At 40.7% G+C, this 27,203-nt stretch overlaps 2 protein-coding genes across 3 annotated transcripts in view; one reads left to right on the top strand and one right to left on the bottom strand.

Moving 5' to 3' along the window:
• The window catches only part of LOC109461549 (TBC1 domain family member 16-like), a 63,799-nt gene extending 55,278 nt beyond the window's left edge, over window positions 1-8,521 (bottom strand). The window contains exon 1 of the mRNA XM_019757931.1: window positions 8,414-8,521. The gene's annotated coding sequence lies outside the window, so the exon portion shown is untranslated. The remainder of the gene's footprint in view (window positions 1-8,413) is intronic.
• A 462-nt stretch (window positions 8,522-8,983) lies between these two features.
• On the top strand, window positions 8,984-26,763 carry LOC109461591 (coiled-coil domain-containing protein 40-like). Of its 2 annotated transcripts, XM_019757971.1 has the most exons (23): window positions 8,984-9,060; window positions 9,532-9,596; window positions 9,858-9,964; window positions 10,437-10,454; window positions 10,859-11,006; window positions 11,181-11,351; window positions 11,795-11,929; window positions 12,582-12,775; window positions 13,296-13,379; window positions 14,194-14,413; window positions 15,070-15,227; window positions 15,744-15,884; window positions 16,374-16,477; window positions 17,088-17,331; window positions 18,141-18,323; window positions 18,849-19,094; window positions 20,114-20,327; window positions 20,925-21,052; window positions 21,511-21,644; window positions 22,185-22,305; window positions 24,861-25,049; window positions 25,742-25,900; window positions 26,433-26,763. In XM_019757971.1, exons 1-23 carry the CDS (start codon window positions 9,041-9,043, stop codon window positions 26,679-26,681), a joined length of 3,432 nt encoding a protein of 1,143 aa, XP_019613530.1. In that variant the 5' UTR covers window positions 8,984-9,040; the 3' UTR covers window positions 26,682-26,763. The 2 variants fall into 2 exon arrangements, with proteins under 2 accessions (XP_019613530.1, XP_019613536.1); XM_019757977.1 differs by lacking the exon at window positions 10,437-10,454 and having other exon boundaries at window positions 26,433-26,762.
• Window positions 26,764-27,203: the final 440 nt, after the last annotated feature.

The following is a 27,203-nucleotide window of genomic DNA, read 5'->3' on the forward strand; positions in this document are numbered from 1 at the left end:
GACAATACGAGACAAGGTGGCGAGGTACTCTAGCTATAGCTAATTTTAGCCTCACCACCAAACATAGAATACAATTACAATACATAACAAAAAACAGAGAACAGCAAGTGGGTGGGATGGGTCGTTAAATAGTACAAAGAAATGTTTAGTAGGCTATATAATAAATCAATCGAGTACAAACCGTTTAGTGTCAACAATATAAGTTTGAGTGGTTAGCAAGATATTACAGTTTGTATCATAGTATAAATCAGGTAATCCTCTAAGTAAAATATCACATAACAATTGTTCAGACATATTGAAAACATCAAAATCAAAGCCTACCACATTCTGGAGATTGCTGAGTAGGGTGACTCTTTGTTGATTATATAAAGGGCAGTGTAAAAGAAAATGTATGACACTCTCACAACGAGACCCGCAGATACAAGCAGCACTAGGGGCTAAATTTCTTAAGAATAAGCTGTGGTTAAGACTACAGGTCCCGATGCGGAGACGCGTGAGTAATGCGCAGGTGTACCTGGGGCCGATGCTAAAATGTCGGTAAAAAGGGGAACGTACTGACTTTACTAAGTACTTCTTATACAATGAAAGATTCAGAGATCGAACAGCTACATCAAGACCATTCCAGTGATGCGTAGCATATGGAATGAAAGACTTTTTATACCTAGTTGTAAGACAAAGGTATTTAGTTGGAGTTTTAGTTGGAGACCAGGGTATCAATAACAGAGGTTGTCTCAAGGACACAGAGGATTCAAAACTAATTTCAAGCTGGATACATCAATCAATTCACAAGAACATTTATTGACGTGGCTCTCTGGTCAGGAATACCAGCTAGAAAATCAATTTGGGTTAATGAGAATGGAGTCTGGTGCAGTACACAGAATGCTGGTCATAATTTGATAATGTGTCAACATCCTACTAATTCTTAAGGGGAATCAGCTAATGATAGATATTTATAGATTATAATAGTTTTACTCAGAAAGGATGAATCCCAGAGGAGGTGTGGTCTGACAATGACCTCCATATCAATAATTAAAAAGATTTAATAATAAACGTCATTCCTTCAGCATAAGATCAAATATGCTGACTTGGAAATAAATTCCGTTGGTGAATTAAAAGGGCCAGCATTATATATCTGAGAAGGATACAGTGTATAATGCACAAGCCCAGCATAAGGCCACATCAATTTAATTTGTTGGTTCTCGGATTCGCTTCTTCATTTTTTTCTGATTTGCAAAAAAAAAAAAAAAAGATTCTGGTTCTGAATCAACTCAAAAATGCTCATATTTTGCCCCCAACAGTTGAGGAAATTCCTTTTCTTCCTAGTTGTTACAGTTTTTTTCATCTATCAATGCAGTGGTTTGATTAAAAGTTCGAAATTAATAGTTTAAATTTTAACCCAGCCTTTTTTGTTGACTTCATGGCTCATATTGTAGCATTTGGGGCTATAATAGGATGCCTAGACCTGTTTTTTTTTTTCGCCCTGTCGCTTCATATTTCTTCTGAAAAAATCCGAGAACCAACAAATTAAATTGGTGTGGCCTAAAGTTCAGATTTGGAATTTTAAACATCATGGCACTGGAGCCTAAAATAAAGGTTTCTCATTGTTTATCAATTTGGAAAACATACTTTGTGAATATGCAGTACAGGATTAAAATCTACTAATTTTAAAAATGGAATGTCTCCCTGGAAATGAAACAAAAGATAATTCAACTACTTGACGTCAATTGCAGGAGTGTAAATATTATTCTTATTTTTATATGCTGAAAGCATGTACATGTGCAAATAGCTGTAGTACCTAGACAACATAACAAAAATGAGATGATGCAATGTCTGTTCAGTTGCTGAGGGGGAACATTGTATGGCAGCTGCCTTGACATTGGACAGTTTAAAGTATGCTAGCATGCATTTCAATTCAAGCCCTGAACATTGCGTAGGTAATGTCACAGAGACTACCAACCAGTTTCTCAGAAATGTTCTCTATATATACATAACCTTTGGACTCTTGCAGGTATCCATAAAATTGATGTAACATGCACGGTAGACACGGTACCAGTTAACACTGCCTTGATAACCTGTGTCTTGACCTGTTGTCAATGTGAATAAAGAAAGAAAGACATGAGGTTGTAGGGAGTCAGAAATTATGTGTTTTCATATTGGTGCAACTACAAACAATGTGTAAGGTCCAAGTAAATGCGCTACTGTAACAGTTTTCTGCTATAATTTGTTCCAATTTAGTACCTTAATCAATTCTTCTGAGGATTGTATCATGGTTAAGTCTTCCTCAAGCAGAAAAACAGATTTAGTTTATGCAAGAAATGATATATACATCTTGTAAATCGTTCATTCAAATTTGTATCATATAATTTCTTGTTAGGTTTATGAAGCATAGAGGCCACAAGTTTCTAAAGTAAAGTGTCCATGTATGTGTAGGTGGATGGAATTCATAGTCAGCACCTTGCTTGCTCGTAAAGTCAGCTCTGAGTCAGTAAAAATGCTGGGCAGTGAGAAAGTAAAGCTCTTCTGAATTCACAAGTGGCTAACTGCCTCGAATGGTTTCCAACTGGTGATGCTGACAGTCAATGGTAGTGATTATACAGTTTTAAATCAATCAATCAATCAATCAATCATTTAAACAATCAATCATCCACAGGCATCAGGTGCTTACATACATGTATGCATGGTAGCTGTAGACATGACTCTCTAGGATGTTCAATTTTCAGCATAGAACCTACAGTTGGCTCTGGAGACCCCCTTCATAAGCAAATATTCCAAAAAGTCTATGATATTATCTTAAGACAATAAAAGTTTTAAAACAATTTAGATCAAAATTCCTAACACCAAGGACATTATGTATAATGTCCTTGCTAACACCAAATCCTCAAAATAATCACCATATCAAAGCCCATAAAAGTGCAAATTATATTGACTGTTCAGCCAAACTACTAGTACAAGTACAACAAGTACTGGCCTTTCTGGATGAAAGTCAAGGCCTAATACCTGTGATTCCCATTACACAACAGTTGATAGATACAACACCTTTAACACACCATAGACACGTAACATTTAGCATGTGCCCTCACGCTTGCCCCCGCAATTGCTGCCCACCACTAGCCTCTATTACTGCTCCCGTTATTAATTCAAGGTGGTGTCAATGGGATGACACGGGGGTGAATTAAAAACAGGGCCACGTTCCCATCAGGACCATGGTCACTGACACACGTACAGGAGGGAATGAACCATTTACAACAGGGATTCCATGAATACTGATAAGTTTCAATGTATTTGTTAGCATGGGAGGGCCGACAAATTCTTCACCATCAGCTCAGCTGAAGAAACACTTGACTTTCACGTCGGTGAAGGTTAGACATCCTGGGGTAATAAAATACGGCAAAAAAACAGTTACTCAAGCAACTAGATATGATTTCCAAACTGGATATTATGATTTCCAAATCATATCCAGCAATGGATGTGATGAGCATTTCCAAATTAAAATTATCCAGTTGCTTGAGTGTTTTTTGACATACTCTGTACTTGTCTTTCAGTTGAGTTGCAGTAGTCTGTATTACATAATAAAGTTGAAAAACCTAAGCTAAAGCCAAAAGGATTAAGAACAGTAATCCTTGTATATGAGTAAGCTCCTCTCAAAGCTTCCATCAACAACAGCTGATCTCGATGATAGCCCACAGAATCCACAATCACCCTCAGTCCAGGGTTAATATTCCAGCACATATAATTATAAAAAGGTGGGATAGCAAGTTTATGATAGAGTGTAATGGAAAGCGTTGATCATAACATTTGATAACACATTAAATATACTATCAATATCAAACATTTCACCTGTTAGGCTCAGTATATCTCTTTCAGTGGAGTAAGAATGTTAAAACAAATAAAAGTAACCAATGTTATATGTAAACCACGTAATAGGAACGCTAACTCTTCACACACATAATATACGTAATATGTACATTGACTTACATTTTCTATTACATGTGTGCTGCCTCATAAACGGAGATGAATCTAACATATACATTCCATGATATTTTCAAATCAGCAGCATCATATGAATTTGTGACAAAAAGATCAAATAAAAAAGATTATACACATTGAATTATATATCAAATGTCACGACGGCTTGCATCTTTGCATTTAAACCCTACTGGGACTACCCACATCCATTCCACTCTCTTGCTGTGTGAACCTCTTACCCTTTTCCCGTGGTAGTAAGAAAAATACATGGAGCCCTCAGATATAGCAGTGAGTCATCAGAAGTGTGCCTGGAGATAGGGCCGCACATTGACGCATCACCGTACAGTACAGCGGGTACCCGTAACCTTTGGATGACTCCACTGTGAGGCACTGATGGCCATGTAATGTAGGCTTTATGAAGGTGACCTCAACCATCTATTACGGTGCATCAAGCCTTGAAACCACCTGCACTTTGGTCACTATCATACCATAGCTGCGAGTACACTACACACTCTGTCAGTGATACAGCCATTGAACCACTGCAATCTTTGTGGTCCAAGAAAAATATAATTATTAGCAGTAATACAGAACATAATCAAATAATGTTCATCTCCCCACCCTCGGGTACTGCGATCCAACTGTCACACAAAATTGGCTGTAATTCAGAAAAATCAATACAACCCAATTAGATTTAGACAACACCTGTGCGCTTAAACACTTATGTCTATAATAACAAAAAAAGCAGGTACCTTTGTATTATATCGGCCTCTACAGGAAGGAACTTCCGGAAGCTGAGTTTTGTAGATTGTGATCACACAGCCTCCAGCTTTTGAATGCGGAACACAATATCCTATAGGCTTCAGCTAGCAGAAAAGTCATTCATGAGAGCTAGCTCATCCACAAACTAATTTACGACTGCAATCTCCTGGTACAGTTACCATCTATAGAGTTTGGGGGGATGACTAATGTTATCCTGGCTATATCATCATCAGTCACTGAGTGTGGAACGTGTGGCGAGTGTGGCTTAGCGGGTGCCAAATAAAAACCATGCATGCGGCGGTCGTTCTTGTAAGCTGTAGTGAACCTTTATGGCCCTAAACTAAAGAAATGCTCTTCTAATTCATCAGAAGCATGGAAACTCCTTCCTTTTGTCATCCTCAATTGAGGTAAAAAATATTATTATGCTTTTTCGATCAGGTAATAACTTGCAAGGAGGCTTTCCTTTCAAACATAGGTGACTGAGGTGAGACTCTGCGAGACTGAGATCATGTGAGATCTATGAGTTATACAATATAGTTACATATGCAACTTGCAGTATGCTCATTATAGACATTAAGGAATATTAATTATTTTTTTGATCCTTGATCCTTACCATTTTGCAGATCGTACATGTACATGTATACCTTTTATTGTGTTGTGTCCACAAATTTCAGTTGCAATTTCATATATCTAACTATTTTAAGTCTACATCCAGGAGTCCAGGACTTACTGTATTCAGCTTTCTTTTCTGTGATCAGAATTTTGGTAGACAGCAAGATAGGCACAAGTGGAAAGATACAGATAGATCATCCTTCATTTCTCTCTCCGTGCAATCCTCTTACGTCATTGAACTGGAAAAATCAGAACCAATCACTCATCATTTGCCCATACAGTGTACAGCATGGAAAGCCTATATCAGTACTATCATTTTGAGTTGACACTTCCAACAGGAATTTTGAAGGTGAAACTTGAAAGAATGTATTTTTCATCATCATTAACACATGCATTTGTACTCTGCAGGGATGTTTTCTATGGCTCCACGTAGAACGTTATTATTGCTCAAAGCAGCAATTTGCCAAAACATAAGCCATTACTCAACAGTAATGGGATTACAAAGGTTACTCCAATCATTCATCTGGCTAAAAATTTTGCAATGCCAGCACCCCATGGTGGAAAATCAAATTCTGTGGAAAAATTTCTGTACTGTCCTTCCTTACAATTACATGAGATTCTAAATGAACATCAACCTTTATATCATTATCAAGACAGAATGATTGATATGTCCTGTATGTATTGAGGTGAGTTATGAATACAATTGTACATGTATTATACACTGACGGACCTTTGAAAAGAGATAAAGCTATATCACAGTCCTGGATTCACAATATATAAATAAATAATTCAATAGCACCCAAAGGCAAAGGGGTGCTTGTTCAAATGGCTGTCAACTAACTGTATATCATGCGCATCCATGTCAATATCAAATGTCTCTTGGGGGTTAAAGGTCATATGAAGGACTGTTAAAGGTACATGTCTTTTTATTTGAATTTTTGTCCAAAATCTTTCAAGTAATACCAGTCATTCATTCATCTTATGCTATAATATGTTTACATCATGCATGCATTCTACCAAAAAAATGATAATAATAAGTTACGATATGTTATGTGACAAGGTCATTGTATAATTTTTCTGGCCAGCTATCTTTTGTCTACTGTAAATCGTGAAAATTTCACAGTGGTTTTATTTTCCTTTCACTCCTACTACGAAACAAAACCATGACAAAAGCTTCCTGATTTAGAGTAATTATATATACATGTATAGCTCCCTGTAGAAATTCAGTACCTCATTAGGCTCCCAATTTACATCCCATCCTTGCTGCTATACCTTCATGAAAATGCCATCAGCTTTACAGTCTTTAATCACTACACGATCATTAATGTCCATAGTTAGTATGCTGCTGGTGTCACGGCAGACCCTTGTACCCATCAATCCTACCCACTTGACCTACATGTCAGGCTTTGTCAGCCTACAACTGTGAGCCACTGCTGTCCATGTTTCTGTCACTGCTATACGGGCAACACAAATGTGCTACAATCTGATTCTGATGTAAGCTTCTAACACCAGTGCTGCCTTCTGACTAAAATCCCTGCTCTCACTTTGATTAATGGACCAGTAAGGAAACTTCAAGAGAGCTTCGGTGCCTATCTGTTATCTACCATCGTGCATCATCTCTTCGCATGCATGCGTAAGTCAGGCTTTGCTGCGGAAATTGAGAAAAAAATGCTCAGAGCTGGCTAGATCCCTAGTCAGGTAGTCTAATATCACCTTAAATTACACTAAAATGATAAATTCTTACACAGCACTCTTTAGGAGAAATATACAACTGTTACAATGAAAGATTTTGCAATCTAGATCTATTCTAGGCACAGTGCTACTACATACGATTATATAATACTGTACATGAGTAATTGCCAACAATAACACAAAGCTTATCCTACCTTGTACTATCATGTTTGTTATGCATATGGTTCCACATCCCATGCCTCAGGGCAGGATGGATCCATGCTGTTCTCCAAAAGCTACAATCAATAAACTTGCTGTGAAAAATTGAAGAAGCAAACGGGCAACAAATGGAGGACAACTCTCATCCCTGGGCTGACCAATCTGGCTAATGCACCGCGAGGATTAAGTTCAGGCCAAAAGCGGTAAACCAATTTACAGGTCTGCAATGTCTAACGCTAAAGGAGACGGGGTATTGATCAGTTCTAGGTGATATAGATGAAAGTCTCTTGCCCAAGTACCACTTATCATTCTTCGCGCAAGACACAGCAGCTTAAAGCAGTAAAATGTCCTGTACTATTTGCATCGTGTGAATTTTTTAAAGAGGGAATTTCAGCCATAAAAATTATTTTATCAGCTGCTAAATATCTCTAATTGCTTTTGGTAATGTTATTGCTATTAATAACCTATACTTATTTGAATTTAGAAAAAATAGTCAACTCTCTTTGAAACATGCAAGTCCCTTAAAGCGAAATGTATGGCCTTGAAAAGTCGTTTTAAAGCATTGTTAACTTCATATAAACAAACAAATAAACATTGTCTATTGGCGCTGACTTGCAGCTGTCAGAAAATATGCACTTGTAAACATTGTAGATTTTGTTGTTTACCAAGACCGTAAAAATCTTGGCAACAATTTGGACGTGTTACGATACGTTTTAAACGGTGCAGATGCCCAAATCTATTTCCTCCGATAAATTCTGTAAAATATACAACCAACAGATAATCGCACCTTCTTGGCACTTTGATGGAGTGTGCCTCGAAAACAACATGCGTGACAAGCCTTATCGCTCGACAGCAGGCGTCTTTCCCTGGAACTCCCCACCAACACCCGCACTCACTTCAGAGGACGCTCGGTAATACTAGTAAAACCGCTTTCTAACGTACTCCTACGCCGTTACCGCGTTATAACGCAAACTGCATCGTCTAGTACAGAAATACGTGCCTATTGGTTGAGAAACAAAAGGAAAAGTTAAGACTGCACCGTTACCTTGAAATCCGGATGCGGAAAAATGCTAAAATTCTCAGCTCGTATAATCGCGCCTCCGCCGAACAAAGTTACGGACTGATAATAGACTATGCCAGTTTGCCATTTGATATTGCAAAAGTATAAGGAAAGTGTCTGGCTTACCTCAGAAGCGCTCAGAAATAGCAAAACACGGCGGACAATGATGAGGACGACACGAAACACATTCGCACACCCGCCATGATTAATCTGGAATGGTCCACTGGACCGGTAATGGGGATGTTGCATGATTTAGGGTGCAAACTAAAAAGTGTTTTTGAATAAAATTTATGACACTAAACAACAACAACAAAATTTGTCAAATTAACTCTTGGAATTTCAATGCTTCGTCTAGTATGTACTCAACTGCAGTATCTGGATAAATTTGTTCTTTAAAAAGTATACCACATGATAAAATGAAACCTCTCAAGATTGTTACTTATCGAAGACCAGTCCACTTAGTCACATAGGTATAAAGAGACATATATACTCAACCAAAACATGATATATTACTATAAAAAGTAGTAACTAGATTATAATTCTTTTATTTCACTAAGAAAAATTGTCAACATTTGTTAACTGTCCTTTTATTATAAAATTTTAGGAATAAAATACATCCTCACAGGTATAATACCCCTTACTTAATGGCTTCGTCTACATTTCTCGTTCCCAAGATAACACCCACGGGGTGTTGAGAACGAGTTTCCTTCCCGTGATCCTTCAGAGTGTTTTCCTGCCTTGGCAACAACCAACATGGCGGATCAAGAGGACAGGTACGAAAGTTGTGATTTTCCTTCGACATTTTCTCTCGTAATAAATGAAAATCAAAGTATCTAACTTTTTATTCTTGTTGATAAGAACGTTCCGATCCTATGTGATGAATTTGAGTGTATAGATCTATAAAAATCTGATGTTTTGGGAAGTTTTTGTTCGATCAATTAGCTGTTATGTAGAGTGTTATTGTTTAGTTACAGTAACACAGAAATGAAATGTTGTTGAATGATCCTTGTACATCTATTTTTCGACACGGCATATCGTTACCAATGCATAATGTTCAGGATTAATTTCTGAAAGATTTGATTTGAAAAGAACAAGAAATTGATTTGAAAAGAACAAGAAATTGCATGACCATCAGACCTTTGGGTGTTGTCAACACAATGAATTTAAAGAGACATGCCATATCATATTATGGATAATGACTCTTGTTTTCAAAAATGATAACTTGACACATATTCCTCTCCCAGGCCCCCATCAGTGAAGGAAGGAGAGGAGGCTGAACAGCCTCCTGCTGAGGCAGAAGCTCCTCCTGGTGAGTCTATCGCTTACTGCAGTTTCAACTTCAAGATTCAGATACTTAACAATTTTGCATCATTCAAGTTGCACATTGAAGACACTTTTTGATTCATTGATGGAGTTATTTGCACAACTTTCTTGTGTGATAACTACAGGACCTGTAAAAAAGTGTAATTTTTATCAACGCAGTCATTTGTTATATCATACTTGAAACCATCTTAATCTTGGATGAAAATGGTTGAATTACAATGAACTTCATCTCTCTCCACCTGCACAGGTGAAGCCTTGGAGGTTCCAGCAGAGGAGAAAGTCCCCAGCAGACCTGCATCTGGCAAGTCTGTCACAGATGTGGTGTCACAGGTCACAGTCAAAGCTTTGAAAGAGGTGAGTACATAACTACATGCCAATGTGCCAACATAACTTTCTATGTATGCTGTAGTCCCTGTATTGCTTACTTCGTAAGATAGTTTTAGAGAGTTCTTCACTCTGCCAAATTGGTCAGGAACTGCTGTAGGTATATTGAAAAATATACCTTGAAACATACAATCATGTACTAGTAATAGTTCTCAGTTTATTGAAATACGCAATTGCATCAACTTGTCTTCGTAAGATTCATGTAACTTGACTAATGTTGACTTGTCGGAACTATGCTATAATGTGTAGGAGTGTTATTGTGAATGTGATGTCCTGCTATGCACCAATGATAGCAAAACCTCTCTAATGAAATCTCATCACTGTCCAGCTTATGATTATTACCCAATTGAGCATCATGCATGTATCCTCATCCCTGAGCTTGGCTCTAACCCGTGCATGTTTGTGTCTTTCCATCCATCCACCCATCACCCTCCCTTCACAGCCAGAGGAAGGGGAAGAGGTAAAAAGTGCTGCATCACTGTTCTGTCACTGTGTGTCTAACAGCATTGTTGTGAACTGATTCTTTTGTGTGTCTGTGTTTTAAATTAAAATTTCTTTTGTTCCCTGTGCACTGTACATAATAGCACCTGGTAACCTTGATGTGATTTCTGTATAGAGATTGTTGCTATTTAGTGTGGTGTTGAGGACCTGAGCCAAGTAATCTGTTGATGTCTTTCTTTTCTCAGTTTGTTTGCTGAAAGTTTTTAGATTTCTACTGTTCTGTGTGATTTTTCTTTGCAGATCAACATACCTGGTTGACAATTTGTTTTTGACTGCAGTGAAATTATTTCAGTGCGCTAGGCTTTATATATTGGTTTCAATGTTGTCTATTGTAAACAAGGATACACTTCATCACATTTACAGTTCAAGTTACCAGACATGCCTGCAGAACAAGCAGCAGAGGGAGGGGAGGAGCAGCAGCCAGCAGAACAGCCTGCGGGAGAAGGGGCAGAACAGCCAGAGGGGGAGGTTGCAGAGGGAGAACAGCCTGCAGATGCAGAGCAGCCAGAAGGTAAAATTTACCACTGAATACATTGGATTACATTTTAGGTCCCATTTTTTCACTTAAAAAAGTAAAGAATGAAACTAATCCTCAGATTTTTTATGAGAAAGATTTCAAGGTAACTACTATAGGGAAAAAGGTGAGATACAATTTTATGACCTTATTAATTTTATATTGCTCCAGGTGCTGAGCAGCCTGAGGCTGAACCATCTCAGCCAGTGGCAGAGGGGGAGGAGGCTCCTGCAGAAGCCCCTGCTGAAGGGGAGGTGGCAGCAGAGGAGGCTCCCCCTGTAGAAGAAATGGAACGTCCCGCCAGTGGAACCAAGCCTCCATCTAAACCCACCAGCAGAGCAGGTAGAGATGGAATAACATTTTTTTTAAACTAGAATAGCAACATTTGCAAAGCAAATGCATAATATTCACCTTCGCTTATGGTCTGCTCTGTTAATTCTTACTCAAACACATTCACATATATGGTGACAAGAGTCTAAATCCCTCCTACTATGAAATTGAAACATTATGTAACCCTACACCAGTTACCATGATGAGAAACAGTCTGGTTCAGTCAGGTCTGAGGTCACTGTTTGGAGAAGAAGAAGAGGAAATGTAGCAAAAACAATATGTTTTCCGAAATTTCTTGAACTTATGTCTAGTTTCCAGCATTTATACAGCATTGAGTGAGTCTGTTTCCTCCTGTTGTTTGGATGGAATAATGTAAACAACTTGTCTGTTCGATATCATCAGCAACCCAGATAGCAATGTAGTTTGACTGGACTGTTCTGATGTGTTGTTTACAGGCAGTGCCAGGTCAGGTGGAGAGAGACCCGGCAGTGGCCGGCCTGGCAGCGGACGTCCAGGTGGACCCCCTGCAGAGGGTGAGCGACCTCCCAGCGGGCCTCGTGCCGCATCAAGAACAGGGGCCAGCGAGGCGGGTAAGTCTCCGGATAAAGAATGGCAGCCTGGCTGTCTTACTTCAAGGGATGCCTGCAAAAGATAGCCAAAAGATGTCAGTTGGCTACCGGAATTGTCAGGTCAAGTCCTAAATCCTTTGACAGGACTAATATTGGCACCCAATTACTACCGGGTATTTGTAATCCTATTTAAGCAGGTATTGCCGGAAGTTATTATTGCAGTATCATTTCGTATAATAGTTAATCAATGTCTTGGTCTTTTGTAAGTGTCTTGGGCGGCAGATAGTTAGTGAGTGTGTATTTGTGTGTGTGTGTGGTTCTGTAACCAAGAGTACATGCCATTCGGTGAATACATAGGCATGGTTGTTAGTGAATTGACAGCTTACAGACTGTCAGGTATACTAGTAGTTACAAAGTTTAGGCCTTAGTTCCAACACAAAAATGCACAGGTACTGTTTGACCAATAAAAAAAACATTAAAAAAAAGTCAGAAAGATTCCCCATGAATTTTTGGTGTTGGAGCAAGGGCTTAAACATTGTAACTATGGATTCTACCAACACAGATGAGCTTTCATTAAAAAAAAAGACTGTTAGCCAACTGATATGGAACATGACAATATGTTCTGAAATGTGCAGACGCGTTTCTGATGGCTCCGTATCACGTTGACTCCCAGGTCTGAGTGCAGGAGGAGTGAGCGCAGGTATGATCAGTACGGAGCTGCCCATGGGGATGACGAGGTTTGAGACGCAGCCCGGCATGGACAGTGACCTGGAGGAGGGAGCGGAGGAGATGGAGGAGGGGGAGGAGGGGTACTCCGACACGGAGAGCGAGGGAGAAAGCGAGATGGTGGTTCTAGACCCCGACCACGTAAGCAGCCATGCCTTGTTTACCCATCCCTTGTACGTTAGCAGAACATACTGCACCTGCGTGAAACCCGTAATGTAATGTGCATAGCACTTCGGCAGAACGTCTCATATAAGGTTGTATTTGCACATATAAGGTTAACACTCCGTATGTAGTTTACAAATGTTATTTTGCAAAAAAAAAAAATCATCTGCAACAGGCAAAATTCTGATACAATGTTGACCAAAATGCAATGAAAACCGTGAAAAATGGTGTTTCACACAGGCGCAGTACGTTCTGCCGACGTGCTTGTTTACCCCTTGTAGTCAGTGTGATTGGATGAGATGTGACTGTCAGCCTTATTTACCAATGTATGCCCTTCATTTTACCGTAAAGACATTGATGCTTCGTCATTATAAATATCATGAAGCATGTAAAAAATTGCTATATCTAAGTGACAAGAAATTGCATTGTTTACACTGATAGATCACTTCCATGGTGACATTTTAATAATCTGACTCTTTACCTTCCCTGTACTATCCAGCCCCTGATGCTCAGGTTCCAGAGGGCCTTGAATGCTCAACTGTCCAGACAGAACCAAAGGATCACACTGGAGCTGAAAGAAATCGTAAGTCAACACTTAAAAAACTTCCCAAGATCACTCATCTTAAAAGTTATTGTACTTGAATTGGTAAAAATCCAAATGAGATCTTTCTTATTCGAAAAATATACTGGGTAATCCTTGGCCAAGGAAGGAAAAAAGTGGTCAGGAACAAACTCACAAACTGGATTATTATCAATCATTCCCCGTGTGTGTGTGTAGACATGCTTGCATGCTGGTACATGTACTGAGGCTTAATGGCAGCCTGTCATTTGCCTCTATCCTGTGGGTTCATGCTGTGTAAGTTGAGGAAATCTACAGTACTGTATTTGTTTGAATAAAGGACACACTTTTTTGACGTTTCAACTCTGAGGTGGGCACTCCAGGTCAAAGCCAAATTCCGGGTGCAAACTTTATTCAGGTTTTTTTCTCTCAGAAAAACTGGGACAACAAGAAGATGGTCATTACACACCATTGTGTGCGTCCTTTATTTGGGGTGCGTCCTTTATTAGAAGAAATACGATAAGTGGGAGATCCAGTGGGATCGTGTGGCGCAATGGCAGCGTGCACGTCTCGGAATCAAGAGGTCCCGGGTTCAAGTCCTGGCATGCCACAGATCTTGGGCCCTTGGGAAAGGCACTTTACACGACTTTCCCCACTAGACTCTTGAAAATGAGTATTGTCTGTCCAGTATTTGTTTCTATGTGCGGGACACAACACCAGCAACAGCTGCCTGTGTTCCACGTGTATTGCACTGTTGCAATTTCAATAAATCAAATCAAGTCAAGTTTATTTTAAGTCTATGAGAATGTGACCATCTTACCATGTTTTCTGTTGACAGCAAGAGGCGACGAAGAGTAAGCACCAGGAGCGTGAGGACCTGGGCGTGCAGCTGTACGGCCTGCAGCAGGAGCTGGCCAGGAACCAGATGAACCTGGAGAGGAAACACGACGCCTACGCCAGCGTGCACCAGGCCAAGCAGCAGGCCGAGGAGAAACTGGAGGGCGTCAGGCTCACGTATAAGGACGTACAACAGAACGTGCTGCTGGAGAGAACCACAGGTGTGTTTGTGTGTCTGTCTGTCTACCTGTCGCCTATTCCAAGATCAGGGTGTACCAGGGTGTTGTAGTTGAGCCAATTTTTCAAGTTTCAAAATTTTCCACTTTCAGTACAGAAACTTGCACATACCATGCATGATGCTTTTTAAAATTTTTGGATAGTGATGATGAGGAGTTTTAAAGTTGCGCTCCTTCAAACTTGAGTGCATTACTTTACAATGGCACTATATGGACACTACAGCTCATTAGGCTCATAACAACAATACTTATTGTATCCTCCAAGGATTTGTTTCAAATGTGAAATGATGTTACAGAACTAAAAGGAGGGTACATATTTCTTTTAAAATGTTATTACACTTATGGTATGCAATCTCTATGGACACTACACATCTCTACAGACACTACAACATGGTAATTTATGACTGTCATTTTGTTTATTTACGTCAACCATTATCAAAGTGCGTTCTGTCATAAGGCCACCATCTTTAAATGTTTCAGAATATTGGGTTTGTGTGTACCCATGGCATTTATTGTATGTGTATATAACAGAGTGTGTTTGTGTCTGTAGAATGTGTGTGTGCTTTCTACAATAAAGCTGTATATAGAATGCTGCTTTTGATCAGTTGACGTTCATTGCTGACGACTTGCCCCCTCCCCAGGAGCGAAGCTGCAGACAGAGACAGAGAACCTGGCCACCAGGCTGCTCTACATGCAGAACGCCAAGGAGGACGTCCGCTCAGACATCGCTGTCATGAAGAGGGCGGCGGAGAAGGCAGACACAGAAGTGGCAAAAGCTGAGCTGGCCAAGAAACAACAGGTACAAAAAATACAAAACATTTACTACGTTATGAAAACATTATCTACATTCCCTTTGGTCACTCAATGTGATGATGTTAAGATGTTGACATGATGGAAAAATAGGAAATGGTATTCAAGAATTGTACAAGTGGTCTCAGTGTCCCCAATATCCGAAATGATTCACAGTTGCAGTGCCAGCACAATTTGTCATAGCTAGTTTCTCCAGTTTTGAAGATGGCTTACCCAACCACTCGGTGCAATGGCCAAGTGGGTAGCTTGCTCACCTTGCATTCAGTAGTTCGATTCCCAGCCAAGTCATACCAAAGAATTTAAAAATGGTACATACTGCCTTTACTGTTTAGCACTCAGCATTTGGGAAAGAGTATGGTAGTTAAACATGCACTAACCACTACCAGTGGACTAGCCCCCTGCTGTAGTGATTGCACAACTGAACCGGAGATGGGTGCCACCCTATGCACTACGTGGTGTGGGAAGGACTTTAACTTTAACTTATCCAACCACTCCCATTCCTCAGGACTTGTACATTGACCGGCTGGTGGACGTTGTGGATGACCTGAGGGAGAAGATCGCCCTGTACGAGGCTCAGATCGCCGCCCAGACGGAGGAGACCAAGGCTGCCCGCGAGGCCGTGTCCGAGGCTCGCACGGAAATAGATGTGAGTTCCAAGTCCAGTAGTACTACCTATTTCATTCATGTTTATTCTATTTTAGCAGTAGATGACAGTTTTTCATGTGTCCCTGGCTACATAAATACGTACAAAATCATGCAATAAAACAGATTTATTAAGATTATAACAAAACGAATAATATCATTAAGTTATGTTCAAAACAAAGCAGAAAACTCAGAAGATTTTTCATAGTTGATGACAGGCTGTTGCTCTTAGAGAAACCTCTGATGAGAGTCTTTAATTATCATGCATTCCTTGGATGATATTGAAATTCTTTATTGACTCAACAAAAATACAGGGACTTTCTACTACAAATACATGATAAAAAAACCTTGAAATAAACATATTAAGAACCACCAAATAATAAGTTACTGAATATAACATTGCTAGCTCAAAAAAGAAACTTGTTAATTGTAATCATAGGTTTTTTACATGCAGATGTTGATGTTTTAACCCACATTTGTGGTCCTCCTCCAGGCTATAAACCTGGAGAAGAAGCAGCTGTTCCAGCAGTGGACCAGCAGTCTGATCGGCATGAGGAGGAGAGACGAGGCTCATGCTGCCATGAACCAGGCACTCGAGTGAGTAACTGACTAGATACAGGCAGCACATTGCTTACTCAGCAATTCATAAAATCTGCTTTAAAATATCAAGAGCTACATGCATGTATCATAGAATCTGACTATATTGACCTACAGGAGTTACTTCAATCAGTCATTCAGTCCCATTTTTTTGCTGCCATTTTCAGTGAAGAAATCATACATTATTACATAAACAGTTTTTTCTATTTTCTTACAAAGTGCGAAATATCTCACCAAATGGATAGCAGTGAAGCCATCTACCTGTTGTCTTGTTTCGCATGAATATTACCTAAAGTAACTTGGTGCAATGGCCAAGTGGGTAGAGTACTCATCTTGCATTTGGCAGCTCGTGAGTTCGATCCCCGGCCGAGTCATTATACCAAAGACTTAAAAAACTGGTACATACATGTACTTCTTTCTCTGCTTAGCACTCAACATTTGGAAAAGAGTATTGGAGTTGAATACACAACACTACCAGTGGACTAGCCCCTGCTGTAGCGATTGTACAACTTTGTGTGTAACAGAAAGGGAGATGAGTGCCGCCATAAGCGACCATGCCGATGCTTGACTTTAACTATAACTTTTAACTCGGTGCATGATTTGTTGACAGTGACCAGAGACAGCGCGTCTTGTCCCTCGAGACCGAAATTGACGGGTACAAGAAGTCCATCACCAAGGAGCAGGAGAAGAACGAGACACTGACCATGGTGCTGAACAAGACGGAGTCAGACATCAGCACCACCAGGAAGCTCATGGCACAGAGCCAGACCAAACAGGAGGCCATCAAGGCAGAGTACACCACCTACACCCGGGCCCTGCATGAGACAGAACAGGCACTTAACAGGGCTACTACTGTAAGTTCTCCAGGACCTGTCTGAAACAAGACTGCTCTCCATAGTATTATTTCCTTGTTGTTCTTGTCTTCTGTATCTGTTGGTATAGCCGGTATAACCGCCTTTCGGTGTAACGCACCGGCCATTTTCTTGGATGGGAATTTGTAACAGTCGTACTGTTTGTACACATTGACTTCCAGCCCTTTGAGAATATGGAGAATGATTCTTGATCGGCAATTTGGAAAAATTTTGAGACGAAAAATGTTGATATTTCTTTCAAGATTTTTTCATTTCCCATTAAGCATTAAGGGTCTTACTGAGGAGTTTTATGATCCATTGGGTGACAGATAATCTCTCCATGAAACATCAGATGTGTAGGTAAAAGACTAGAAGCACTAGCCCAAAGTGCTCTGCTCAGTTCAAAAATAATCTGCTTGCTATAGTATGTTGTTGTTACTTCTGTCATTTTTTTAGTGTTCTACAATATTCCAGAATGTCAAAGTCTTCTTCTGCAGTTTAGAAATACTTTCTGCAAATACACCCTTAAAAGTTTGGATCTAAACCCATGGCATATACAAATTGCATGTTGGCAAACATTTTACATGCAATTTGAAAAATACATGTAGAACTACTTGACAATGTATGTTATAGAGTCAGTAGTAAACGCAAAGCCTTTAAACACCATTGAACCCCAAGCCTGATTTTTTTCAGTCTGCGAAATTGCAGCTTGCTTAATTTTCCTTCTGCAATATTGAACATGTCTCTGCACAATGCAGACTGCAGATGGGTATTTCTAGCACTGACTCATGCAACAAACAATCCTTCCCCAGGACCGTACTCTGCGTCTGAACGAGCTGAACGCGCTGAGGAAGCAGATCGAGCGGGAGTACCAGGAAAAGGTGAACCTGGAGGACGCCATCATGGAGAAGATGAGGTCCCAGCTCACCATGGACAAGGCTGCCCTCTACACCAAGAAGATGACCAGCAAGCTCAGGCAGAGGAAGAAACAACTGGTGGGTTTTAAAATGTTTTATACTTTTATACTTTAGAGCCTGTTTTGTTAAGAAATCATGTGTGATTCCAGAGTTATTTCGTTATATTTTTGTACTTTCTTGTAAGATGAGGAATGTTTGAATTTTTTTACCAAATGTACTTGTGTTAATGTACTTCTGCAAATTTGGGTATCATTAAGTTTAAAAACGTCTACCTTTTATACTCTGGAGCCTATTTTATAAAGAAATTGTGTATGAGTTATTACATATGATTCAGTTTTTTTGTACTGTCTTGTAAGACAAGGAATGTTGGTTTTTTTTAAAGTACTTGTAGCCTGTTTTTTAAAGAAATCATTGATTTCAGAGTTGGTCTGTCAATTTTTTTTTTTTTTTTGCTTTTTTGTAACACTAACAGTGATAGTCACAATAGAATGTATACTATGTACTACAATCCCTCACACTTACATGGCAAGACAATTTTCATACTGTAACTGTTACAGTTTTTAGAAGCATTTCTCATTTTGATTCCTTGCCGTCGCTTCACAGGAAGCGGAGGTGGCCAAGGTCGAGAACGAGATTTCGCGGGACATCCTGGAGATCTCGTACACGACGTCGCGCATCAAGCGCCTGCAGAAGACCATGGAGGAACTGGACGAGGAGATCCGCATGAAGAACGACATGATCTCCAAGAGTGAGAGCGAGATCATCAAGAGGAACGCGGTGATCGAGAGGAAGCAGGGAGTCATCGACCAGTACAACAAGAGGGTCGACCAGCTGCTCACCAGTACTGGGGTATGCTTCTACGTTCTAATTTTTATGCAAAATGTAGATGAAAGGAGTAAACGCATATTGGCAGAGAAAGCTACAGGGCTTTCCTGAACTGCAAAATTTTGGAATTCCCTCCTAAACACATGCTTCCCTTGCGAATACAGTCCTCAAGCTTTCAAAATAGACACTCACTGCCATCTTTTGGCATAGTCATACATGTATGTCCCTTGTATCATCTAGCTCAGTGTGTAGAAGTGATCATTTGGCTTTGCATTGAGCAATACCATTAAAAAGAATTCCAGTGAGTCACTACATTATTGTACATGTAGTAGTACTACATGTAGTAGACATTTTTGCTGTGTAAAATGGACAGGCAAAACTTGAATCTGTTAAATGCATTCTGTCCTTTTTTCTTCATGTAGTAGGTTTGGACAATTTGAAATGCTGGAAGCAAGGATATTGGGATTTTCTTTTACACAGTCAAGCAGTAATGTCTCTTACCCTGCTTACGCTATCAGACGCCTTCCTCAAAGTTTCTGATGACTGATGACTATATGTAGCCGATGTAGGTAGCGCTTTTGTGGTGAGAACACAACCCTAAACAATAAATCCCAAATCTACCAACCTGATGAAACTATTTTCAGAAATGTTGGAAGCTATTTTCAAGAAACTTGTTACAAGATGATAAATAGGGATCGAGGGCTGGGACCGAGGGTGATGCGGAATACACCGCGTTGTATGTAATTTATGTCATACCCACCCAAGAAAACACACCTTTCAATGCAAAATGAGCAAAAATTTAATGTCACTAAACCCAAAATCAATTGCAACATCCGAATTTTGTATTTGAAGTTTCGAAATCGGCGCACGCTGTTAGGGTGAAACGCATTCGAATCCTTCTATGGAACATTTGGAAGCCCAGGCTGTACACGTTAAGAAGCCCCGGGCCGTACCGCTAGTTATCACACGGGCCGATTATCAAACATAATCGCGGCCCAGGTATGACATAAAGAAGACTAATTTAATTATGTAACAATTTGTAGGGAGAAGAGCTGGGACCACTGGAAATCCAGATTAAGGCGATGAACAAGCAGATCGAGGATCGGCAGGCTGAGATCATGGAGCTGCAGCAGTTCTGGCTGCGCCAGCAGGGGGAGCTGGTCAAACTCACCAAGGACAGGGAGGAGCAGTCCAAGGACCTGGAGCGCCTCAAGAAGCAGCTGTCCATTCTCACTCAGAAGAAACTCAGGATCGAAAGTAAGTCTTTATATTGTAGGGAGAGAATAGTACAATACACGTGGGACACAGGCAGCTGTTGCTAGTGTTGTGTACCACATATAGTAACAAATACAGGACAGGACAATACTCATTTTTCACTTGAGTTAAGTGAGGAAAGTCATGTAAAGTGCCTTTCCCAAGGGCACAAGGGTGGCATGTCAGGACTTGAACCCGGGACCTCTTGGATCCAAGTCGAGCACCCTGCCGTTAAACCCAACGTTTCTGCTTTCAATATATGAGAGTTAATGCACCAGACCACTATTAGATCTTCTCAAGTACTAGGCATTTCTCAAGATTTAATACTTGACAAACATGTATCTATATCATTCTGCATTGTTTCATTATCTTTTTCATGTTTTTGTTTTTCATCTTTCCTGTCCAGTGTCATTAAATCAATGACCTAGACTGAATTTTCAATTCAGGAACAAATCCGATCATTGAAATACTTTTGGTACTGATAAAATAGTATTTGTATGACCTACATGTATCATCCTGATGCTTTATACATGTACCCGGTATCCTATTCCTTGTTGTGAAATTCAATGTCCTTATCAACACTACCCTCTTGCCTTGCAGGTGAGATCGAGGGTCATCAGCGTGAACAGAAGGACATTGACCACAGCATCAGTAACATGCGCAACGACATGGTCAAACTCAACACCCTGCTGACCAAGGAGAACAAGCTCAAGGAAGGGATGCAGCAGGTGGGTTGATTTTACACTCTGTCCCTTTTGAGCTGTACAGTTGAGTCGATTTTTCTTGCATTTTGGCAACACAATAGACTGGTGTGCCAGGATGTACACTTAAGTTCAGGCAAGTACAAAAAGAGCTCCCTTCAAAATTACTTTCATAGAGGGAAATTCTGTATGTAAACCTGAGCATTGAGTCTGAAAGAACTCATTACTTCCTTGTATGTTCATGGTCATTAGTGCTTGACACTGACAGGCACCCCACCAGTCTCATAGTTGTGTTTTTGTTTGAATTGCTAGTAGCCCCAGGGCTTATTGAAAATGACAAATTGGCAATATGTAGTGTCCTTACTAAATAAAGAATAGATGGAAATAGACAAATTATAATAGTCCAAAGAAAGCAAATGAGACTAGTTTAACTGAAAGTATTTGTGGAAGAACATCTGTGAGCCTTTCTCTTTCCTTCCTCACAGGACAACATCTTGGTAGAGAACGACTTCATCGCAGCCTTGAAGGAGGCTGAGTACGAGTCTATCAGCATGCAGGATCGCCTGGATGCCCTGCAGGAGGAGAAGGAGAGGCTACTCAACAGCCTGGTTGAGGCCGAGTGAGTCTTTCTTCTTTCTTTCTTATTGTCTATTGGTGAACATTTGCTATGTTACAGTAGTAGCAAGAGTAGCTTGTTGTGTTGACCAGTTGATATACACTTATTAGGGAGGCCTGGTTTCTGGTACCAAAATTAGTTACTCAGAAATTTACACTACTAGGTGATACAATTATATGTATAATCAAGGAATGTGCTAACCCTTGTCCTGCTGGCATTTTTTACACAATATCAGGTCATAGACCCTTGACTTTTTTGCCCTGCAGTAGCGTAGTAACTTCCGCATTCGAAATTCATTGGGTTTCGCTGCGATGTGATGCATTGCACGAGAAATACATGTACCCCAAATCATACATATACAGGGTGCGAAAAGATGGTACCCTGGTAATGTATATATATGGGCTCAGCAGGACAAGGGTTTAATATAGAGGTACATGTACAGCTTCTTCTTTTTTCCTGTAAACTTTATGTGTATAATGATCAGATCCTTACAGGTATGTTGAGACTTATGGACCCTTTTCTCCGTGTTTCCCCTGTGCACAGACGTCAGATCATGTTATGGGAGAAGAAGACCCAGCTGGCGCGCGAGGTGAGGTCTGCCGTGGACTCCGAGGTCGGACAGGGAGAGATCCACGCCATGAAGGCCGAGATCCATCGCATGGAGGTACGACACTCTACAGTGTCTGACACTCATATTCATTGCGATTTTTTTCTCTATTCCTGCAAGGAGCTACATGTATTTCCAGAGACCGTGGAATTGACCACTTTTGGTGGTGACATCCATGGCTGTGAAGGGACTTAAAGCCTGCCATGGCAGAATCTATTACTAAGTTCTATCAAGGCTGAAGATTTCACCACTAAAAGTGGTCAATTCCATGGCAAGACTTGAAAATAATGATCATCATCCGGCCGTGGAATTGACCACTTTTGGTGGTGAAATCCATGGTCTTTGGATATACCTGATTGCAAGACAACAAGGATGCTCTGAGGTTTTGTAGGTCACCTAAACAACAAATTCATCTCTGAAAGTGAATGTTAGATCATCATCATCAGGTCGGGCGAATTGCCCGGACCAAGTCCACTCTTTCTCGCCATGCCGCTCTGTCCGCCATTAACTGCCCTAGGTGTTCGGCCCTCACCCCAGCATCTTCAGCAAGTTGGTGGATGAAGGTACGATGGGGTCGCCCTGCGCTGGAGTGTCCATGGGTTGGTGCCCAGAGTAACAGCTCACTGGCGAGCTCGTCTTTGTGTCTGTAGCAGTGTCCAGCAAATCTGGCCCTCCTCTCCCGTATGGTGGCTGACACAGATGGTAGAGTCCCATACAGTTCTGCCTTGGTCGGATGTTTTTTCCAGCTTTTGTTGAGCACTGCACGTAACATACGTGTGTACGTTCCGTCAAGTTTGTTCTCAAGTTTCCTTGTCAGTGTCCACGTTGATGAGCCATACAGAAGCACAGATTCCACCACCGCCCTGAAGAAATTCCTTTTAATGTTGTCTGACAATGTGGATTTCCATATTGTCCTTAGGTCGTTAAGTGCCCCCCAAGCTTTTGCTATGCGAATGCAGACGTCCTGGCATTACACTCATGCCAATTGCTGCTAAGGTTTACAATGCTATGCTGCGTAATCGAATCCAACCTGAAATTGAAAAAGTCCTTCGTCCAAACCAGAATGGTTTTAGAAAGAACAGATCAACTATGGGGCAGATTCTGACGGTGAGAAGAATCATTGAAGGTGTCAGAGCAAAAAACCTGGAGGCTGTCATGCTGTTTGTGGATTTTTCCAAGGCTTTCGATTCGCTTCATCGAGAGAAAATGGCTGATATACTGAGAGCCTATGGTGTGCCGAGGGAAACAGTAGACGCTGTGATGATGCTCTACAAGGACACAAGATCCATGGTTCGATCACCTGACGGGGACACAGACTTTTTCAACATTCATGCTGGAGTGCTACAAGGGGACACCCTTGCGCCATTTCTCTTCATCATTGCATTAGATTATATTCTGCGTACCTCTGTCGACCCACACAACAAGCTCGGTTTCACTTTGGAGCGAGCTAGGAGTAGAAGGCACCCTGCCAAGAGGATCACAGATGCTGACTATGCAGATGACCTTGCACTTCTTGCAAACAGAGTCGCAGATGTGGAAACCCTACTACATGCACTGGAAGAGGCTGCATCCGGGATAGGACTGTATGTCAATGCCAAAAAGACTGAATATATCTGCTTTAACCAACATGGCAAGATTCAGTCCCTGAATGGAACCTATCTCAATGAGGTGGAACATTTCACCTATTTGGGAGGTGACATTTCTTCCACTGAGAAGGACGTCTGCATTCGCATAGAATGTTAGATAGCTGTCAATATTATGTCACCATAAAGTATACTTGAAATATATTTGAAAATCGTCCAACGTAGCCTTGCTGCCATCCTCTTTACTTTACCAGGGCTCTTATACTCACTTCCTCTCACAGAAAGTCAACTCAAAAGTTTAGCACCCAAGCTACATTTAATTTAGATTAGGCCACACCGATTTAATTTTATGGATGACATCCGCGCGCGCATTGATTTTCGCCCGATCTCAAGAAAAAAAGAAAAAAAAAGATCACGTATTCCGAGGCCCTGGCCTGGCTTTAGGCCTGGGTAGTGCATGGTGGTGATAACTCTGGTTGACGGCAGCCAGGCTACCGAAGCTCCAAGACTCAAGAACTCAGAACATACGTACAGCAGTGTCGATTCATATATTCCGCAAAAATCCAGCATGTGTCGGCCTGTCGTATACGTCGCTATGTAATGCGCCAAATTCACAATACCAGGTTTGTATTCCTGTGGTTTTGTAGCATTTTTATTTTTGGCCGGATTTTTATTTTTTTTCGCCCGCGCGCACTAGTTTGGGGGTCTTCAGAGGATGTCATCCATAAAATTAAATCGGTGTGGCCTTACTCCAATCAAAGTGGTGATCTTAAGTCATAGGATGGCCCCTGTCTAGTATACAGTACCACTTAGTGACTTACCTAATTATTCAGAAGTACAAACTTATTACAGAAGGCTGTCGTGTGTTCTAACCCGTCTTTACCTTACCAAAGATGATGAAAGTTGTTGTGTGTTCTAACCTCCATCCTTACCTTACCCAACAGGTGCATTACTCCCAGCTTATAAAGTAGAAGCTTGTTACAGAAGGTTGTTGTGTGTTCTAACCTCCATCCTTACCTTACCTGACAGGTGCGTTACTCTCAGCTGATGAAACAGCAGGAGAAGATGATACGTGACATGGAGTCTGCCGTGTCACGCCGCGACACCATCTGGGTCAGGGGCGACGCCCAGGCCAAGACCAACAAGAAGGTGGTGACGCAAGGAAACTTCCAGAAGAAACTGGGAGAGATGAGGAAGAAAATCAAGCAGACTGCTCAGGTGGGTTTGTCTTGAATGCTTACATTTTTCAGGGACTTAATGCTATGTCGATGAAGGTTAGACATCCAGGTGATGAGGAATTGTTACTCAAGCAGCTGGATAGATTTTGAAAGTGGTCAGATTGAAAATGGTCAGATTTTCAAAATCTACCAGTAGCTTATGTAACAATTCCTTGTGCTTATCATATGCTATTAATATGTCACTTCTCCTTAATTGCCCAAAGGACGGGACGTTAAGCTGTGGTCCACTGTTTATTGTGCTTGTCGAAAAGACCAAGGAGAATTTCCCCAGTACAATGAACCTGTAAATACTGTACATGGTGGGAGATTAGCTCTTCTGTGTCAGGGCTCAAAATACTGGGTGCATGTGCACCTTAGTGCAGCAGCATCCAGCTGAGTGTCATCTGTAGTACTTGTTGAAGATAGTGCACCCAGCTGAGTGTCATCTGTAGTACTTGTTGAAGATTATGAAGTTAGCTCCCATTTCAGATTTAAGCTCAGAAGAGGAGCAGTAAGGTCTGTAATTAGGTTGTTTTATATGGTGCACCCAAAAATTTTTGTGCACTCAATTTTTTAGGTTGGTTGCACCAGTGCACCTATTCCAAAAAAATGAATTTCGAGCCCTGAATGTGCTAAAACTGGATCAAGATCACTTTCCGTTCCTTACGCCTCTCCAACCCTCTTTGTCCGCAGGATGCCAATGGTTGTGACCAGGAGATCCAGGAGCTTCGTCAGCAGCAGCAGGAGCTCAGCAAGCTGCTGGAGGAGAAACAGGTGACCTGCCAGCACCTGCAGGGCTCGGTGGACACGCTAGAGGGCGATATTGACAACATACAGGAGATCAAGGAGAGGGTGAGAAACACATTCATTGGTCAATGTTCTGTTAGGGGCTGATTTGGAGGCATTATATAGAAGGGATGGTGTTGAAATGTGTACTTTTTTCAGGTCAACAGTTTTTTCTTGATGATGTCCTTTTTTTTGGTGCTTTTTTTTTTAAATTTCAAATCAGTTGTTGTTTTTTTTTTTGCATTATCACACACCCTAAAACCCCCCTTTACTGTTGTACATGCTACATGTAGTATCCTTAACTAGCTTGCATATTGTACATACATTTGTACACAATGTAATTTCGAAAGAACGATTGCAATCAAGATTTGGAAGTCTAATGGTAATTATGTGTGTAATTGCAATCAATTCAGAATTTACAATGAGTACTGGAATGACTTTATTCAATGTACCTCTGAGTCACTGGATTAATGTTCAGGATGTATGATGATGATAATGATGTATACATACATGTACAAGCACAGCCAATAAAGGCAATAACCATTATGTACAATGTATCTACCTGGGACTAACCAGTCAAAATCCTCCCCATTTTCAGAACCTTGCGGAACTGGTATCTAAACAACAGAAGGTGAAACACTACCAGGCCCTGAAGGATGGCAAGTACAAGCTGCTGTGCAGGACAGAGACAGCACTGGAGAACGAAACCCAGAAACAGCTGGACCGCATGCAGACCCTCAACGCCATTGTAGACAGACTGAATCAGGAGTACCCCCATGCACAGCCCGCTCTGAGGAGGGTCACGCTCACTCTGCAGTCTAGGGGGGTGGTTCAAGACAGTGCCTAGAGACATTATAGTGTAAAATAGATATTTTTGAATGGATATGGAATGTGTCACCCCTATCAATGGGACAATCTTGTACATGTACATGTATATTGAAAATGGTACCATCAAAATTCAATCTGCTGAACCTTCTACACTTTCAAAATCCAAAGCTTATTTTATTGAGTCTAACAGCAAGGCTAACGTATTGCAATACTGCATTGCACAAAACACTTATGAGCATCGAATTTGAAGACACAAAACTTCAATAATGCACCACTGCTGCTGAAATGTAATGTAGACAAATTTTGGAGACTTTAAAAGGTAGTCCAGTTTCTATGTTATAGAATTTGGATGAAGCTGAATTCCAAGTACATGTAATTCTCTAGCATGGCAAATACTGTGTCTGTATTTCCCTTTGCACAAATGTAATGTGTATATTTTGTTCACTTCTTCTCTGTACGTAATAAAGCTTGTGTGTTGAAAACATCTGGCACCCGTTTATTTAAGGTGAACTAGAAAGGTAACATTTGCAAAGCAAATGCA

Source organism: Branchiostoma belcheri, unplaced genomic scaffold (genome assembly GCF_001625305.1).
Source record: "Branchiostoma belcheri isolate BF01 breed outbred unplaced genomic scaffold, Haploidv18h27 scaffold112, whole genome shotgun sequence".
NCBI lineage: Eukaryota > Metazoa > Chordata > Leptocardii > Amphioxiformes > Branchiostomatidae > Branchiostoma > Branchiostoma belcheri.

Excerpts from the sequence above, each read along its gene's own strand:
- LOC109461591 (XM_019757971.1), top strand. The coding sequence starts at position 9,041 with ATGGCGGATCAAGAGGACAG. Across the intron at positions 17,332-18,140 it reads CACTTAACAGGGCTACTACT|GACCGTACTCTGCGTCTGAA; the intron begins GTAAGTTCTCCA and ends ATCCTTCCCCAG. Across the intron at positions 21,053-21,510 it reads TCAAGGAAGGGATGCAGCAG|GACAACATCTTGGTAGAGAA; the intron begins GTGGGTTGATTT and ends CCTTCCTCACAG.